Source organism: Perognathus longimembris, chromosome 17 (assembly GCF_023159225.1).
Source record: "Perognathus longimembris pacificus isolate PPM17 chromosome 17, ASM2315922v1, whole genome shotgun sequence".
Classification (NCBI taxonomy): Eukaryota; Metazoa; Chordata; class Mammalia; order Rodentia; family Heteromyidae; genus Perognathus; species Perognathus longimembris.
In genome coordinates this window covers 54,870,115-54,888,374 of record NC_063177.1, presented here as the reverse complement: position 1 = coordinate 54,888,374, position 18,260 = coordinate 54,870,115, and the positions used below count along the sequence as shown (strand labels likewise).

The window sequence follows — 18,260 nt, the reverse complement described above, 5'->3', positions numbered from 1 at the left end:
GCACCTCCTCTAGGAGCCTGAGTGCTGTACCCAGTACTGCGATCAGCACCCAGCTCTGCTCAGCGGGGGCTTGAAACGTGGCTACACTGATCTTCCTTGTGCAGAGGAACCAAAAAGTCTCCCCGGATCCTGACCCCGGGGCGCGGGGGGCGCGGGGGCAGTCACCTCGGTGAGGGCGGCGCGGGGCCCCGGGCGTGCGGTGCGCAGGTGAGCCTGCAGGAAGTCCGCGAAGGAGTCGTGCTGCTGCGCGTGGTAGTAGCTCGCCGCCAGCCGCTGGGCGGTGTGGGCGTCCAGCGCGCAGGCGCCCAGGCGCACCACGGCGTCCGGCGTGGCGCAGTCCAGCAGCACCAGCTTGGCGGCCTCCAGCACCCGGTCGTGCAGCTCCTCGGCGGCCAGGTCCCCGGGGCGCTGCCGCTCCGTGGCCTGTAGCACCACGGAGCCGCAGGCGTCCGAGTGGTAGCCGACAAAGACGTCCTCGGCGCGGTACCCGTGCCTGGCCGTGAACTGCTGGCTCCTCACCTCCGCGAAGTCCCGCGCCCAGGCGGCCAGCTCACGCACGACGTCCTTCTGCCAGCCCTCCAGCACGGTCTGGACGTCCAGGTAGTGCTTCTCCAGCCGGTTGATGAGCGGCACCGGGAACTGCGTGTACACCACGTCCTTCTCCTCGATGACGACCAGCCGGAAGTCGGCGTGGACGCGGCACTTGACGCGGTGCGTGCCCAGGCCCAGGTCCACATACTTCTGGCCCCCGAGGTAGACGTAGTACTGGTTGAGCGCGTCGTACAGGCTCTCGTACAGGTTCTGCAGGTTGAGCAGCACCACGGTGCGGCCCGTCTCCATGCAGATCTTCACCCGGTTGATGTTCCTGCAGATCTGGGTGTACTCCTGGTCCTGGGGAAAGCTGGAGCCAAAGATGATCTCGGGCGGCCGGGCCTCCCCAGCCAGCATCTGCTGCAGGACGGGCAGGGCCGCGTAGTTCTTGGTGAGCACGAGGAGGTAGCGGCACTCGGCCTCCTCCGGGCCCTCGCCGGGCGCGCTCCCCGGGGCCCCGTACACGTTCTGCCGGATCAGCTCCAGAGTGCTGACTCTGTCGGCGTACCTGGCCTCGGGGAGGCTGGCCATGAAAATGTCCAGGGCCGGGATGTCGTCTTTGCCGCTGAAGTTGCGAAGGACGGCGTGGGCGATGCCCTGCGGGGCAGGCTTGCGGTCGGAGGCCCTGGCCCAGGCGAAGACCATCTTGATGAGGCTGTAGTAGTCGCGGAGCCCGAAGAACTCCTTGTCCTGTCTCCGGCACACCGCTTCGTAGGCCCTGGCGAAGGGCACGAAGTACACCTCGACTCTGCGCTGAACCATGGCGTCGGAAGAGCAGATGCCCCTGGCGCTTTCCAGGAGCTCCTGCTCGTTGGGACGACCCCGGGACACGAAGATCCCACGGTTCATCTTGGCAGGGTCCAGGGCCCAGTTGGAAATGCCAATGAAGCCGACTTTCTTGTGGGGGGACGGGTCGTCTTCGATGCAGCCGTCCTCCAGCAGGGGGTGCAGCGTCTTCAGGGGCATCCGGGGGGAGTCCTCCGCCAGCCCCACCTCGTCCAGCACCACCACCGAGACGTAGCGCTGCAGGTCCTTGCCCTGCTGGAAGCGGGCACACTGCCTGAAGGTGCCGATGATGCCCTGGGGGGTGGAGTGGGGGCTGCACTGGAAGGACACCAGGTGGACCTGCTTCAGCCTGCGGAACAGGCTGGAGTGGGCGGCCTGGCCCTGCATGGCGTCTGCCACGATGGTCTTGGCGAGAGACTTGGAGCTGCCCGGCTTCCCCACGAGGAAGAGTGGGATCCGGAGCTCAATGCAGACGATCATCATGAAGACATTCTCCTTCAGGGCCAGGTTCTTGGCGATGGTTTTCCTGAGGGGTACCCCGTTCAGAAAAAGGTCCTGCGTGCGAGTGATCTCCTCCAGGATGACCGTGCTGTCGTTGTACGGCTCCGGGAAGCAGGGACAGACGGCTCTCCGGTAGGACGCCTTGTCTTCCAACGAGGCGTGGTAGCATACGCCAATGGCCATGACCAGAGACCAGAGCACGGGGTTTCTGTCGAAGTCGTCCCCGCTGACTTCGGACTGGCAGAGAAAGGCGTTCAGCTCTGCTAAGAGCATCGCGCTGTGGTGGTGAAACCACCTGAAAACCTTCACGCAGCGCTCCACGTCCCGCAGGCTCACGAAACCACACTCGTTCTCCCTCTTCCGCATGAAGGCCTGAGAGGCGGCCAGCACGCGTGCGATCACGTGGGCGTGGGGCTCGTCCACCTCCACACGGCCCACCAGCCTCTGGACGATCTGCCGGATGTACAGCTTCTCCGCCGCGGCGTTCAGCTGCCCGAAGTCCCACACCAGGGGAATGAGGCTCGGCGGCAGGGCGTGCACCCGGTAGACCAGCTGCCTCAGGGGGATGGAGCCCAGCCTTTCGGCGGTCTCCTCGGCCCTGACCCGGTAGCCCAAGCCGGCCGACTCCAGGCGGCTGATCGCCTCCTCGGAGTGCTTCCGGTAAGGGTTGCAGGCAGCGATGATCTGCAGGCCGGAATCCCTCTCCAAGGGGTCCCCCCCCACCGTCTGGTCGCACAGCACTTCCTTGATGCAGCTAATGGCTTCTGTCGTGTTGGCCTCATCAAAGAACAAGATGGTGTCCAGCTGGTGTCGATCCCTGTTCTCGATGGCGAGCTCCTGCGCCTCCTGGACTCTGGAGTAGACCGTGGCTGCGGTTGTTCCCCCGTGGACCTTCACTAACTGCAACGTGTCCGCAGGGACCCCGCCGCGTCTCAGGTCGCTGAGGAACCGAATGAGCCTGGTCTTCCCGCAGCCGGTTTCTCCCATGACGATCACGGGGATGCCACACCGGAAGCGCATCTCGATGGCCAGGATCTTCAGCATGTTGTCGGTGGTGAGCTCATAGGTCTCATCGGGGTCGGTGGCCCACGGGATGCCCAGGGCCAGGCAGAGGCGCTCCAGTTTCTCATGTCTGGGCAGGCGATCGAAGTCGACATTGAAGGGGACCCTCTGAAGCAAGAGCCCCTGGTACAGCTCTGTGGTCATGACGTTGCTCTTGATCACCTGCCCGCTGCGGTGATTGATGGCGTCCACAAAGCCGTTCTTCTTGGGCTGGAGGTGGAAGCCAATGAAGGTCATGGTCATGCGGTCGCCATTGAAGAAGACATACGGGTGGGGCTCTGACTCCCACCTCTTGCGGAGAGAGAAGGGCGCTAGGTCTTCTTCCGTTACCCCGTCCATGGTGACCAGGTGACTGCCGGGGCTCTGGTCGGAGGTGTGAAGAGTGGGGGTGGCAAAATCTCTCGCCATGCAGATCATGAAGGTAACCACAAAGTTTTTGAAGCCCCTCAGCGTGTCCCCCACAAAATCTAGTTTGCAGAAGAGCGAGTTCTCACAGTCTCCCAGCTGACAGTTCAGGAAACGAGTGAAGTTCTGCAGCTCGGACCAGGACGGGTTCACCACCCCACAGTAGATGAGGAGGTGTTGGAGGCACTCCCCCGGGGTGCCTTCCACGGAGCCCTTCCGGTACTCAAAGCTGTCTAGGTTTTCTTTTCGATGGAAGCGTTTCAAGTACTGGAAAGGTCTCTGGAAAGCCTCACTTCGGAACGCCGTCGGATCCATCCCCGGCTCCCCGAGCCTCTCCCCGGGAGTCAGCTCCAGGTTGATCACTTCCTTGGGAGGTCGGCAGGTGACTTTGGGGAAGACGTCAAGAAACCTGAAGGGAGGGAGACGTGAATTCTGCAAAGGAGAAACATGGAAAGAACAGTTATAACTAAGCTGGGTGCCAGTGCTCACACCTGTAATCCCAGCTACCCAGGAGGCTGAGATCTGAGGATTGTGGTTCAAAGCCATCTTGGGAAGGAAAAGTCCCTGAAGCTTTTCTTACCTCCACTTAACGACCGAAAAGCCAGAAGTGGCGCTGTGGCTCAAGCGGTAGACTACTAGCTTTGAGCACAAAAGCTCAGGGATAGAGCCCAGCTGCAAAAGTCCAAGCCCCAGGACTGGCACAAACAAAACAAATGAAACAAACCAACTGAGTTTGGAGACTACGGCTCTTTTTCTGGAGTCAGCTGCTTCCTTAAGGCAACAGTTGTGGAAAGACAAGGTTTCATTCCCGGCCAGAGGGGCTGGAGACGCAGCCCCGCCAGGAGGCAGACTCCCTGCTTACCAGCTTAGAGGGCTGCACTGGCCGCTCTGAGCTCCTCTCCGAGATTTCCACGAGGTATAAGTGGCGTGGGTTCCGGAGCCACATCTTCCCCCTCACGTCCATGAGGTATTGCAAAATGAGGAGTTTGAAAAGAAACACCCAAATCCCAGTCTGCACCTAAAGAAAGGCACAGGGGAGGGCGCAAGTGAGCACAAACCCGGATGGCGAGAAGCCCCGCCCACAGGGAGGGGCACGCACGGAGCTGGTCACGTCCAGGTGGAATATCACGGGTATCTGCTGATATCTCTTGTCCAGGAAAGGCAGGAGGGAGCCGAGGACGTAGTTCTCATCCACCCGAGGCTCCGTCAGCCGAATGGTTTTTAAAGGCACGTTTTGATGCTTTAACTGCTTTCTCAGTTTCCCATGCAACCTCTGCACATAGAGGGACTTCCCTGCATCATTAAGACATAGACATTAGGGCTGGGTGGGGAGCCGGGCAAGAGCCAAAGGTCGCGGAGAGATGCAGCCCCATGGCAGAGTAGAGAAGACGCAAAACACGATGCGTTCCCCAGTGACCCTGGCGAGCCCCCCCTTTCCCAGCTACCACAGCCCACCATCCGCGCACAACGAGACGCGCGAAAGCAAAGGGTGCCGTGTGGGGCGAGAGCACCCAGAGCAGGAGTAGGACAGGTCAGCAGGAGTGTCCCTGAGACTCGTATCTCCAATCAACCACTCAGAAAAAGCTGGAAGCGGCACCGTGGCTCAAGTGAACACACACAAGAGCTTCTGGGACAGTGCCCAGGCCCTGCATTCAAACCCCAGCATGGGCAAGGAATACAAAAGGATCAGGTTCTGGCAGACACACTGATTTCTAACTACCGGGGAGTCACGGCCTCCTCCCTGAGACTCATTTTCCCCACCTGCAGCAGGTGTCATCTGTATGCCCACGGCCTGACCGTGTCTGGATGGCAGGGACCCCTCCCCTCCAGGGCCCCCCTTACCGACACCCGCCCTCTCCGAGGTCACCAGCCCCACACACAGCCCGTCTTTGAACGCTGCCGCTGCTGACGGGGTCTGCTCCGGGACCTGGAAATGATGCTTCAGGTAGGCCTGGATGTCCTTGAGTGGAGCCTGAGGGATGAGGAGGACCTTGTGCCGGCTGAAGGCGGAGGGGAGGTAGCAGTGCTCCCGCGTGCTGTCGCACACCATGACCAGCTGGTACTCGTGGCGGTGGGGGCGTGAGCACAGGCTCTGGAAGAGCGCCTCGGCCCGGCAGCCCACCTCGTAGCTGAGCTGGTCGGCAAACAGCAGGCTGTAGACCTTGCGGCCCCCGGAGCCTGGGGTGAGGCAGCGGCGCAGGAGCAGGGCCACCTCCTCGAACTCGGTCTGTGGGGTGCACACCAGCACCTCATCAAAGGTGGGCAGGGGCTGGCGTGGGTCATGCATGTAGAGGGCCAGGGCAGCAGGCAGCACCTCTGAGTAGCCACACAGGACCAGGTTGGGCTGGCCCACACACAGGCCCCTGGGGAGGGAGCGATGGACGGGAGGCCCAGCCTGCCTGGCCAGCTGAGCCAGACAGTGGCCGAGGGCCTCCAGGTCCAAGCACCCAGGCAGGAAGGCACTGATGCACACTAGGGACTTGTCCATGATGATCCTCAGCCTGGGCACCAGGCAGGACGTGCAGGAGAGGAGGAGATGAAGGCTCATCCTCACTTTCGCCTCGAGGTCTCTGGCAGCCGTGCTAATGCTCGCCTCCGTGGCCTGGAGGACATCGCTGGCTGTGCAGCTGTCTTTGATGAAGGACAGCATGGTCAGGGCCTCGGTGCTGGGGTTCCCCTTCCTGAGCTCGGTGCTCAGGTAGACCAGTTGCTCTGCCGTGTAGAAATTGAGGTAAAAGTGTTCTGCTCGCTTCTGGGTCACCTCCATCATCCAGCGGTCCAGGAAGTGCTCCATCTGCCTGCAGAGGGCTTCAAGGCACTCGATGACGTCCCCACTCTCTGACAGCTGGCCCACCTGCTCCAGGCCGAAGTCCATGCGGATGGAGGTGCCCTGCCTGGGGCTGCAGTAGATCTCTACCGTCCAGGTCCTGAAGAGCATGTTTCCAGCGGAGTACAGGTTGATGAAAGCCTGGCAAAGCCGCTGAACGCTGCAGAACACCTGTGAGCAAGAAAGCGAGCATGAGGCTGGTGGCAGGAGGACAGGGCAGGGCTCCAGTGCCGGGAGGTGCTAGGCGGGGACCTGTTATTCTAGACACAGCTTGGTACTCCCAGGATGATTCTTTTCCTTCCATTGGCTCGTTGTGCATGTGGTACTTACCACACAAACATGCACATCATTCTGATAATTGTTCCTCCCCCATATATATGATCAGCCTCAGCACAAGGCTTCCTTTCTCAGGCAGTAAAAAGGTACAAGATAAAGAAGGTCAACTGTAGCTCACACCTGGAATCCTAGCTAGTCAGGAGGCTGAGATCTAAGGATCAGGTCTGAAGCCGGTCTCGACAGGAAAATCCATGACTTTCTCCTTCTTCTTCTTTTTGCTCAGTCATGGGGCTTGTACTCAGGGCCTAGAGCTTTTTTCACTCAAAGCTGGTACTCTACTACTTTGAGCCAGTTCCATTTTTCTGGTGGTTAATTGCAGATAAGAGTCTCATGGACTTTCCTGACTGGGCTGGCTTTGAACCACGTTCCGCAGATCTTAGCATCCTGAGTAGGAATACAGGCTTGAGCCACCAGCACCTGGCTTCTATGAGACCCTTACCTCCAAATAACCACCAACGGATGGAACTGGGGCTCATGTGGTAGAGGACCAGCCTTGTGCATAAAACACCCAGGTAAATTTAAACCTTGGAACTGGTATACACCTATGTACCATACATACACACACACACACACACACACACACACACTGTATGAGGTTTCCTTTAAAGCTCATGTGAACTTTGCACTTGATATTCTTTGTGTGTTTGTGCATATATCCACGGGAGTGTGTGTGCGTGTGTGTGTGTGTGTGTGTGTGTGTGTGTGTGCCTGCCAGTACTGGAGCTTGAATTCAGATTTTTTGCTCTGCCTCTTGAGCCACAGCTCCACTTCCAGCTTTTTGCAGATGAGAGGCTCACATACTTTCCTATCCAGGCTGGCTTTGAACTTTAATCCTTGCATCTCTGCTTCCTGACTAGCTAGGATTATAGGTGTGAGCTACTGGAGCCCACCAGGTATCTGGATTCTCATTAGTGTAAGTGAAGCAGTTCACCACCTTTGCCCTTTCTGAGGCCCCCTGGATCTTCCCGAATCGGGTCAGGAGGAACCCTGCCCTTGGGGCTGCCCGGGACTTGGGGGGGCCTGTCCGCAGCTGTGCCATGCAGAACCAGCACCGGCACGCTCCGCTGAGCCTGCTGGTGAGCACAGCCAGCTGCCCATCAACTGCCAATCCTCCTCTTGCCCAACACCGTGGGGGGCGAGCGTGGTGCGGCCTGGGGCCACGCCGGCCCCAGCCGGGCACCGCACAGAGCGGCGCCCTCACCTCGGAAAACGTCTCCATTTCCACGTGCTTGTTATCCTTCTTGCCAGACATCAGCATCAGCTTGTTCAGAAGCTCCTTCAGCTCCTCCAGCGAGTAGTCTCGCGCGGCGTCCGTGGCGCCGTGGCTCTCGGGGAGAAGCAGGTGCAGCGCAGCATCCATGCACACCTGGGAAGGGGGTTGGGGCTGAGCCATGGCTTCCAGGCAGAACCCCCCCATCCCCCACCGCGCGGGACAGCCAGCACCACCCAGGGCCGCCAGGAGTCCGGGAGGCCTCACCTTCTGGTCGCCTTTGGGTGCCTCGATCACATAGATTCCCCTGCTATTGATCGCAGTGGCCAGAGACAAGGAGGAGAGCTCCACGGAGCCGTGGCTTTCCTTCACCGTCTTCAGCCACTCCAAGTTCCGGGCAGAATCTCTCTGTGGAGACCAACGTGGAGAGTACAGCCAGGACCATCCCCCCTCCCCCCATCCCCCCCACGGCCTTCTGCTGCTCCCGTCCCACCTCACCCCGTCACGTCCACACACCCTTCCCCAGGACCGGGGTGGCTTGCCCTGTGCCCCTGCCCCTCCCGTGGGCTCCGCCCACCCCCAGGACCCTTCTCGTCCAGTCACGCTCATGCCTGCTCGGCTGCCCGCCCGCGGGGGCGGGGCAGGGGGAGTAGGCGGCCGCTAGCATGCCGCGGGGTGCTGGGAGCCCCGAGTTCCGACTGGGCTTTCGCACTCCCGGGCTGTGGCCAGGCCGCACCGGAGGCTGCCATTTGGACGTGAGCTCCGCCGCCTGCCGTCTCCCTCCCCTCCCCCACCTCCCCTGCCTTCCCCCACCAGCGGTGTGCGGGGCCGGCTCGGGCCAAGACCCCAGCACCGGTGACCTCAACGTTCAGGTTAAGTTCGTTTATTCCTGATTTAGAAGAGAAAAAAATAATAAAAAGCCTGGTGTTGGTGGCTCACACCTATAACCCTAGCTGAGCCTTGAAGCCAGCCTGGGCAGAAAACTGTGAGAGTTTTATCTCCATTAAACTCACCAAAAAGACACAAGTGGCACTGGGTTCAAAAGAAGCTCAGGGACAGTGCCCAGGCCCTGACCTTCCAGCCCCAGGACAAGCATGTGCGCGCACACACACACACACACAATCAAGATCAATTGTGGGAAATGCCAAACAGGCACAGAATCAAGTGGTCATTACTACCGTCCACAGAGAAATACTGGCCGCGCTTTAGCATGTTTGCTTCCCAGCTTTCATCCGTGCGTGCCTTGTAGCTTAGACTGCTGCAGTTTGTCAGGAGCTCTGTACATCCCTAACATGTTTCCACAGGGGAAGACAGTGTCACGAGACATCCACCCATCCGATAGCTTTGCACACCCGGGTGTGCGGCCCTGACGGCGCTCCGTCCGTCCATGACGTCTGTCCCAGAAGCGGAGGGAGCACTCACCAGCTTGTGGGGCAGGTGCGGGTCTTTGTCCAGCGCCTCCCAGAGCTCCTGCAGAAGCTCCCTGAACTCGGGGAAGCCCGCCTCGGGGTGCAGCTTGTACAGCAGGGACGCGTAGCCCTGCACGGCATCATGGAAGCAGGCCACGCGGTCCACGTCAATGTCGTTCTCCCCGGCCGAGATGGAAGCCAGGTCCACAAACACCTTGAGTCCGTTGATGTCTTGTGAGAGAAGAGAGGTCAGCATGGCGCTGCTCGACCGCGGGCACCGCCCACCGGAAGCCGCCGACGGCCAGGACTACGCAGGGCCCGGCCGGCTTCCCGACCCGGCAGCATGCACTGACATCCAGCCTTCCCCAGATACCCAGCCATGTCCGCCCCAGGCCCTGGCTGCGGTGGCAGGGACCTTATTTGTCTCCATCTACACTGTGCTCGCTGAGGCTCAGCTAGTAACTTGTATATTGATGATTAACTCTAAAACCTGAGAAAGAACCAGGCACAGCGGCTCACACTGTGATCGTAGCTACTTGGGAGGCAGAGATCAGGACAATTAGAGCTTGAGGCCGGTCGGGCACGGGAGAGCCCTCCTCAGCAGTAAGAAGCCGGTGCAGTGGGGCAGCCCTGCCATCTTACCTAGGAGAAACGTGACTAGGAGAAGGAACACTGACCAGGCCAGTCTGCGCAAAAGGCTAGGACCCAATCTCAAAAAATAACCAGAACAAGGGACGGAGTGCCTGCCGATGAAGTTCTAGGCTCCACCCTCAAGCCCCAGGAAGTAATTTAAAAGAGAAACTCAAGATCACTCTCCTTGAGCCAGTTACCACCACAGAGTACAGATCCATGCGGGCCCCGGGGTCCCCGGGGGAGGCAGCAAAGCTCCCACGATGGCCGGAGCCAGCGCAGCCTCCTCGCCCGCAGGAGGCAGTCCCTCCAGGTCCCCACTGCTGCTGGCCCCCTCCCCCCTCCCTGCCTCTCCCGCTCTCCTCTAGCGAATCCCCATGACTAAGTACGATTGCCAAGCTGCTAGCTGGAGAAGAAATGTACACCGTCTGTGACGATGCCAGAAACTACCGGTGGCCGGAGGGCCTCATCCTCTGGTCCAAGTCACTCGGAGGAAGGTGCTAAAGCAAAGGCCCCTCAGCTATGAATGGGGAGCGTGGGGGGGGGGTAGGAGAGGAAGTGGTTTCTGTACAATGCCGTCCTCGTGCAAACACTCCCCAGTCCACGCGGCAGGTGCGGCCCTCCACGGAGGCAGCCGCGAACGTCCTCCCGCCCTTTGGGGTCGGTGAGCACCTGGCCAGGCGCCCTGCCCGACCCACCCGAGGCCCTGCAGCCCCTGGCGTACCTCCCAGCGCCTCCCGCAGCCAGGCGACCAGCTCCGTCTGCAGGGACAGCTCCTCCAGGCAGCGGCGGCGCGCGGCGCCGATGTCAGCCAGCAGCTTCTTGGTGTGGATGAGCTGCCGGCTGATCTGGGCCAGCTTCTTGCGGCGGTAGGTCTCAAAGTCCTCGCTCTGCAAGAGGAGGCGCCGCTGTGGGCCGGCACAGGTGCTGGCGGCCCCCCGAGTCTCCAGGCAGCGATGCCAGCGGCCCGTGGCCCTCTCTCCCCAGCCCCCAGCTGCACCGCTGCGAAGTCCCGCTCAACCTTCCTATCAGCAGGGGCTCCTGCGCTGCCCGCCCAGGCACGGGGCTCCGGCCCGCAAGCCTGGCTACTCGGGAGGCTGAGGTCTGAGGATCACAATCGGGAAGCCAGCCCAGGCAGACACACCGGAGAGACCTCACCTCCAACGAACTGGCAAAAGCCAGAAGCACAAGTGTGGCTCAAGTGGTAGAAACCAGCCGTGAGTGAAAAAGGCAGGTGAGAGCTGGTCTTGGCACCACACATGTGCACGCACACACGTGCACACACGTGCACACACACACACACACACACACGAGGTTTAGCAGGAGAGGTAGCATATGCTTGAAATGCATTCAGATGGCAGAGGCAGAAGGATCCTAAATTTGACGCTCGCCTGGGCTACAGAGCAAGACCCTCTCCTCAAAACAAGCAAACAATAGGACCGGGGCAGTGACTTCGTCAAGGGTGTGCTGCTGGGGTACAATGTTGTATGTGATCCCCATTTTCATGCTGCTTCTGGAGATAACTAGACACAATTGACAAAGCATTTCCCTTCTGTGCTTTCATAACCCAACGAGGTCAGAGTCCTCTTTCCCCTGAATTCTCCATCCTCCTACGGACCCAAGAAAACTGGCTAAGGACAGGCCGCGCTCTCCAGAAACAAAGGGGAAGAAGCTAAAGCACAGCTAACAAAGGCCCGTGCTCTCTCGGCTTTCCTGGGGCAGAATCCCCCCTGGGTCCCCCAAGGAGTTTGGGGTGAGTCCCCCAACCCGCACGAGACCCTAACAAAGCACTCACAAAGCTTAACAAAGTAGAGAGGACACTGAAGTCGCCGGTCAATCCCAAGTTCCTCTGGACCTGGCAGATGACCCTGGCGGTGCTGGCGGCCTGGTGCAGGCTGTGGTACTCCTTGATCTGGCTGACCCGCTCTGGAATCCAGTCCTCGGGGGCCTCGGGCTCCAGCATGCACATGACACGCAGGTCGGCAGTCAGCTCCTCATATTTACCGACAAAGTCCTTGAAGGTGTCTGCGATCTCCTGGAAGGTGATGTCTGCGGACTTCAGATCCCGGTAGAGCTTGGTGAACCTCTCATAGCAGGGCGAGAACAGGTGCTCGTGCAGGGAGCTGAGCGGAATGACTGGCTTCTCGGGCTCCTGGTCCAGGCCGTTCAGCGGCTCCACCATGCTCTCCCACAACACGTGGAAGACGTGGCTGTCCTTCAGCAGGTCCATTCGGGAGGCCATCTCCTGGATCTCGGGCTGCAGGTTGTAATGAGTCTTGGGCTTGGAGAAGGAGCGGGAGGGCGGAGTCACGCTCACAACTTCATTCAGTCTCTTGCGGCTGAGGTCCTCCCGGTGTCGAGCTTCTAGCTCTCCAAAGTCCACTTTGAAGAAAGGGTTGAAAGCTTCAAACCAGGGCAGCGTTACTTATTGCTTATTGACGTACGTGCTAATCCTGGTGCTTGAACTCAGGGCCTGGGCGCTATCCTTGAGCTTTTTCTCCTCAAGGCTAGCACTCTACCACTTGAGTCACAGCTCCAACTCCAGCTTTTTCGTGCTTAATTGGAGACAAGAGCCTCACGACTGCCTCAGCTGGTTTTGAACCGTGACTCTCACGCTGCAGCCTCCTGGAGTGGCTGGGATTACAGGCGTGAGCCACCAGTGACCCGCCCATTTGTTTTTCTTTCCCAGGTTCGACTCTGATCCCATCCCTAGGGTTCCTTTCTCAGTAGGAATACGGAGGCCACCCTTTCCTCCGTCTTCCCCACTGGGTACGCTTATTCTCCCCTCCTACTTGAGTGGGTGGCAGGAAACAACCTTTTGTGTTTTTTTTTTAAAGTAATAAAGGCATCCACAGCCCCACACAGGCCCTGACCAGAAAACCTTCAGCCTCCCAATCAATCTACATCTTGGGCCTCTCAGCATAAGAACAAGAATCTCCAGACATAGGTGGAAGACCTTTAAGATAAAAAACTGAGGTTCAAGCACCCCCACGGGATGGGGGTGGGGCTCTGAGGTAGAGCTTAGCCTGCCTAGGGCCTGGGTTTCATCCCCCCCCACCAGCACAGCGGGGGTGGGGGAGAAGGCTGGGGGTCCGTGGTCACACCCGCAATGGTAGCTACTTAGGAGGCTGATGTTGCTGGGATTGCGGTTCAAGGACAGTCCCAGCAAGAGATGGGAGGCTTGGGAAGACTGTGCCCAGGTGAAGGGATGGGCAGGAAGGTAATATCTCAAAAAAGAAGGAGGAGAAGGGGCTGGGAATGTGGCCTAGTGGCAAGAGTACTTGCCTCGTATACATGAAGCCCTGGGTTCGATTCCTCAGTACCACATATATAGAAAATGGCCAGAAGGGGCGCTGTGGCTCAGGTGGCAGAGTGCTAGCCTTGAGCAAAAAAGAAGCCAGGGACAGTGCTCAGGCCCTGAGTTCAAGCCCCAGGACTGGTAAAAAAAACAATAAGCAGGAGAAAGCTGGGCACTGGTGGCTCAGGCCTATAATCCTGATTGCTCGGGAGGCTGAGATCTGAGTTTCATGGCTCCTGCCCTGGCAGGAAAGTCTATGAAACTTTTTTCCAATTGACCAGTACAAAGCTAGAGGCGGAGTTGTGGTTCCACTGGTACAGTGGCAGTCTTGAGCAGAAAAATCAGAGAAACAATTCAATCCCTAGGACAGAACCAAAGACAGAGAGAGGGGGACAGAGACAGAGACAGAGACAGAGAGGAACAGAATGAGAAAACAGGTAAGGCAACCCCTGAGAAAGCAGACATTTGGTTCAAGAAATGTAAAATGATCCCAGTGGCTTTGTGGCTCCCTCAAGAATGCAGTCTTTTTTTTTTTTTTTTTTTTTTTGGCCAGCCCTGGGCCTTGGACTCAGGGCCTGAGCACTGTCCCTGGCTTCTTTTTGCTCAAGGCTAGCACTCTGCCGCTTGAACCACAGCGCCACTTCTGGCCATTTTCTGTATATGTGGTGCTGAGGAATTGAACCTAGGACCTCCTGTATATGAGGCAGGCACTCTACCACTAGGCCGTATCCCCAGCCCAAGAAAGCAGTCTTTACCTTAGCAGGGTTAACGACCTTCTCAGAAGCACAAGGCTCTAGTCAGATGCCAGTGAGGCGTGGTATGGGGGCAGGGCCCTCCAATCAGATGCCAATGAGGTGTGGCATGGGGGCAGGGCCCTCCAATCAGATGCCAGTGAGGTGTGGCATCGGGGGCAGGGCCCTCCAATCAGATGCCACATGAGGCGTGGCATCGGGGGCAGGGCCTAGGAGGAGAGGTGGCACCTCATTGCCACTATGGGAAATCAGCAGATAGCACTGACCCCCAAAAAATCATGGGAACGTTGGCAAACATGAAGGCAAATACCAAAAGGAAGAATCTACAAGTCAAGCGGGTTCTCCCAGAAAATGCGTATGAAAGTTGATTTACAAAATAAAAGCAAGCCAGGAGCCAGTGGCTCATGCCTGTAATCCTAGTTACACAGCAGCCTGAGATCTAAGGATTGCAGTTCAAAGCCAGCCCAGGCAGGAAAGTCCATGAGACTCTCATCTCCAATTAACCACCAAAAAGCACGGAAGTGGTGCTGTGGCTCAAATGGTGGAGCACCAGCCTTGAGCTGAAGAGCTCAGGGACAATGCCAAGGCCCAGAGTTCAAGCCCCGCAACTCACAAAATAAATAAATACATACAAAAGTAAATATGATCCTTTAATCCATGCTCTACTGACTCACACCTGTAACCCTAGCTACTGAGGAGGTTGAGATCTGAGGATCAAAGTTCCAAGTCAGCCTGGGCAGGAAAGTTTATAAGCCTCTGAGCTCCAATGAAATACCAAAAGAACTGGAAATGGAGCTGTAGCTCAAGTGGTAAGGCTCAGAGATAGTGCCTACGTCCTACGTTCAAGGCCCAGTACCAGCACAACGGATTAGGGCCTGCCCCCACGTGCCACCCTGTGACAATGCTTCCTCCTTCCAGTCGCCTCCCGCAGGCGGTGTCTGGCTCCTCACCGTGCAGGAAGGACCTGAGCCTCTCACAGAGCTGCAGCAGGCTGCCCACACACCGCTCCTCCCGCTCCAGAGCCCGCAGCTCGGCGCGTCTCCAGTGCAGCACTTCCCGCGTTCCCCACGGGCTCTCCTGGAATGAAGGGTCCTCTCTCTCTGGAAAACAACAAGACGTTATGCCTTCATCTGCCACGGTGACCCCTTTCCACCCGAGGAATGCGGGAGTACAAACGGAACCAGCACTCTGGCTTTGCCTTTGTTGTGGGTTTTTTTGGCGTTGGTACTGCGGCTTGAACGTGGGGCCATAGCACTGCCATTGAGCTATTTTGCTCAAAGGATGGCACTCTACCACTTAAGTCACAGCTCCACTTCTGTGTGTGTGTGTGTGTGTGTGTAATCGGAGATAAGAGTGTTGTCGTGTACTTCCCTGTCCAGGCTGACGTTGAACCAAGATCCTAAGCCCAGCCTCCTGGTAGCTAGGATGACAGGTGACGCACCAGTGCCAGGCCTGCTTACCATTGTTTTATGCCAGGCCCTTGAGCTTCCGGAAAATTATAAAATGTTACCTGTCAACTTACTCGTAAGAAGTGCTACTAGGGAATATGGCCTAGTGGCAAGAGCGCTTGCCTCCTACACATGAAGCTCTCGGTTTGATTCCCCAGCACCACATATATGGAAAACGGCCAGAAGGGGCGCTGTGGCTCAGGTGGCAGAGTGCTAGCCTTGAGCGGGAAGAAGCCAGGGACAGTGCTCAGGCCCTGAGTCCAAGCCCCAGGACTGGCCAAAAAAAAATAATAATAATAATAATTAAAAAAGTGCTACTGACTATATAAGTACTAGAAAGGCCACCCAGTCACACACTGGGGGCTCACGCCTGGAATCCTCGCCACTCAGGAGGCTGAGATCTGAGGATCTATGCAGTTCAAAGCCGGCCAGGGCAGGAAAGCCAATAAGGTCTTATCTCCGATTAATCACCGAACAGCTGGAAGAAGAGCTGTGGCTCAAGTAGTAGAGCATCAGCTAAGCAAAAGTGGCGAAAGAACAACACTCAGGACATGATTTCAAGTCCCAGTACTGGCACGTGCGCACGCGTGCGCGTGCACACACACACACACACAGATCACCTAGTCACAAAACCCGCATGCAAATGCTGGTTTAGGTTTGCCCAGCCCTGCAGCCCCAGCTGCTTACTTAGGTCACAGAGGTGGAGGAACTCCTGCTTGTGCTTCAGGACCAGCTCCAGCTGCTGCACCACAACAGTGCCGTCCTGGAGGCCACGCACGACTGCTCTGAACACGGATTCAGCGGCGTTCATCAGCCTCCGGCCCTCCTCTGTGGTGTGGGCTAGTATTTTCTCATTCGTCCCTGAGGAGAAGAGCACTGCTCAAACGGCGGGCTCTGGGCTGCTCTCCCACGTTCCATAGGCAGGATCTGTGGCCAGGCGAGCCCCAGGCCCCAGACCTCCCGACTCAGTTTACCCAGACCCCAGGCCCCGCTGTCCCGCCTCCCTGAGCAGGAGCCAGGCGAGCCCAGGCCCCACTCCCGCCTCAGGTGCGGCCCCTGTCCTGCTCCCCTGGCCTCCTAGGAAGGTCCGCGCTGGGGACACCATTCTTCCAATGGCCAGGTGGCCAGGGCTGCCACAGCACTTGGGCTTTTAAAGCCCAAGTGACCTTTAGTACTCCAAATATATTTCTTAGACTACTACCCAGCTCCTGTGAAGTTTACCCCTCAGCAGTGGCATAATTAACCTCACCGGGAATGAGCAAGGCAGGCAGGCTTGGGGGCTGAGGACGCTTTCCAGACCCAAGGGGGGGCCATCTGCACCAAGCCCACCTGTTCTGTGTATCCCGACTCTCTTGAAAAATGTGACACATTCAGAGGGCAAGATTTCAAATAGGTTTAGTTTAAACATCAGACCATTTTTCTCTCTCTCTTTTTTTCTTTTTTTTGCCAGTCCTGGGCCTTGGACTCAGGGCCTGAGCACTGTCCCTGGCTTCTTTTTGCTCAAGGCTAGCACTCTGCCACCTGAGCCACAGCGCCCCTTCTGGCTGTTTTCTATATATGTGGTGCTGGGGAATGGAACCCAGGGCTTCATGTATACCTCTAGTGCTCTACCACTCGGCCATGCTCCCAGCCACCCATTTCTCTTAGTAATATTTCATTCATGCAGTCTTGCTTAACGACCAAGTTGATCAAGGCACTAAGGGGCTGGGAATATGGCCTACTGGCAAGAGTGCGGGCTGGGAGGGTCACAGGGGACCGAAGGCCTCTCGTGTCGTACCTGCCAGTCTCAGAAGGCAGCTGGGAGCTCCAGAGCGAGGCCCCCTGCTTCAAGGTGTGGCGCTGGCCACTGTACTGTGCGAGGCGGCCCGTGCCGGCCCCCCCCCCCCCCCCGTCTGAGCTGTTTCCTGCACAGAGCGCCAGCCCCTCCCACGGGAGCACCGGGGCCGGGGCTCGGCCGGGACTCCAGGCTCACCGGACCGATGGCCCCCGCCGCCCCCGCCACACACCGTACAAGTCGAAGAGCCGCTTTACATCCGGCCACGTGAGCAGGTGCTTCAGAACCTCGTGGGGGTCCTCCGTGGGCTTCCCGTCAGTCTTAGGCCAGGACTTGGTGATGACGGCAGACGCGAGGACTCCAAACCTCCTCAGATCGTGACAAGAGAGGTCCTGGAGGACGCTGGTGTGCGACTGCAGGAGGAGGAGGGCGGCTTAGCGGTGCGAGCTCACACAGCCCCAGCCACCCGCTCCGTGCCACTTCACACGCTCTTCAAACTCATGTTTTGGCTTTTTTCTTTTTGTTTGTCTTTCCAGACCAGAGACTTGAACTCAGGGGCTTTGAGTCCACGGGACTTGCTTGCTCATGACCGGAGCTCTGGTGCTTGGTTGATGGCTGAAGACGGAGTCCCTAGGACTGTTCTTTCCTCAAGTTACCTTCAAAACATGAGCCTGCAGTCTCAGCCCCTGCGTCGTGGGGACCACGGGTGTGAGCCGCTGGTGCCCGGCCTCAAACGTCTATTTCTAGACGCCTCAAAGACAAAAACAGAGGCTGGGAGGTGGCATGGCACCAGAGGGCTCGCCGAGCGGGGCCAGGACTCGGGACGCCGTACCCAGAGCAACAGAAGAACAGCAACAAAAATGGTCAGTCGTTAACGCTTCTCAGAGCACCTCTGTTCCTGTGCACCATCCCCGTAAGCGCTCAGTCCCAAAGGCCAGGGGGCCCTCCACTCAGCCTCACGACACTGCGAGCCTCTGCCGCGGAAAATGCCAAAAAGAACATGACAAAACCATCTAATGTTTCACCCATTTTACCTTCCTGATCCAAAGTTCTCTTAAAGAATGCCCACAGAGGCCACAAATATTACCTGGCCCCGATGGCTCGTGCCTGTAATCCTAACTACCCAGGAAGCTGAGATTGAAGTATTGCGGTTCAAAGCCAGCCCAGGCAGGAAAGTCTGTGAGACTCTCACCTCCAATTAACCACGAGAAAACTGGGAATGGCCCTGTGG

The 18,260-nt window shown here is 58.2% G+C and overlaps 1 protein-coding gene across 1 annotated transcript in view; it reads right to left on the bottom strand.

Annotated features, from left to right (window-relative positions):
* The window catches only part of Rnf213 (ring finger protein 213), a 73,849-nt gene that overhangs the window by 36,438 nt on the left and 19,151 nt on the right, over window positions 1–18,260 (bottom strand). The window contains exons 18-29 of the mRNA XM_048366903.1: window positions 17,262–17,442; window positions 15,943–16,116; window positions 14,758–14,907; window positions 11,553–12,139; window positions 10,482–10,647; window positions 9,141–9,358; window positions 7,986–8,126; window positions 7,710–7,874; window positions 5,188–6,343; window positions 4,445–4,638; window positions 4,208–4,363; window positions 166–3,777 (exon numbers count right to left, since the gene is read on the bottom strand). Of these exons, the coding sequence (XP_048222860.1) occupies window positions 166–3,777; window positions 4,208–4,363; window positions 4,445–4,638; window positions 5,188–6,343; window positions 7,710–7,874; window positions 7,986–8,126; window positions 9,141–9,358; window positions 10,482–10,647; window positions 11,553–12,139; window positions 14,758–14,907; window positions 15,943–16,116; window positions 17,262–17,442 (6,900 nt within the window). The remainder of the gene's footprint in view (window positions 1–165; window positions 3,778–4,207; window positions 4,364–4,444; window positions 4,639–5,187; window positions 6,344–7,709; window positions 7,875–7,985; window positions 8,127–9,140; window positions 9,359–10,481; window positions 10,648–11,552; window positions 12,140–14,757; window positions 14,908–15,942; window positions 16,117–17,261; window positions 17,443–18,260) is intronic.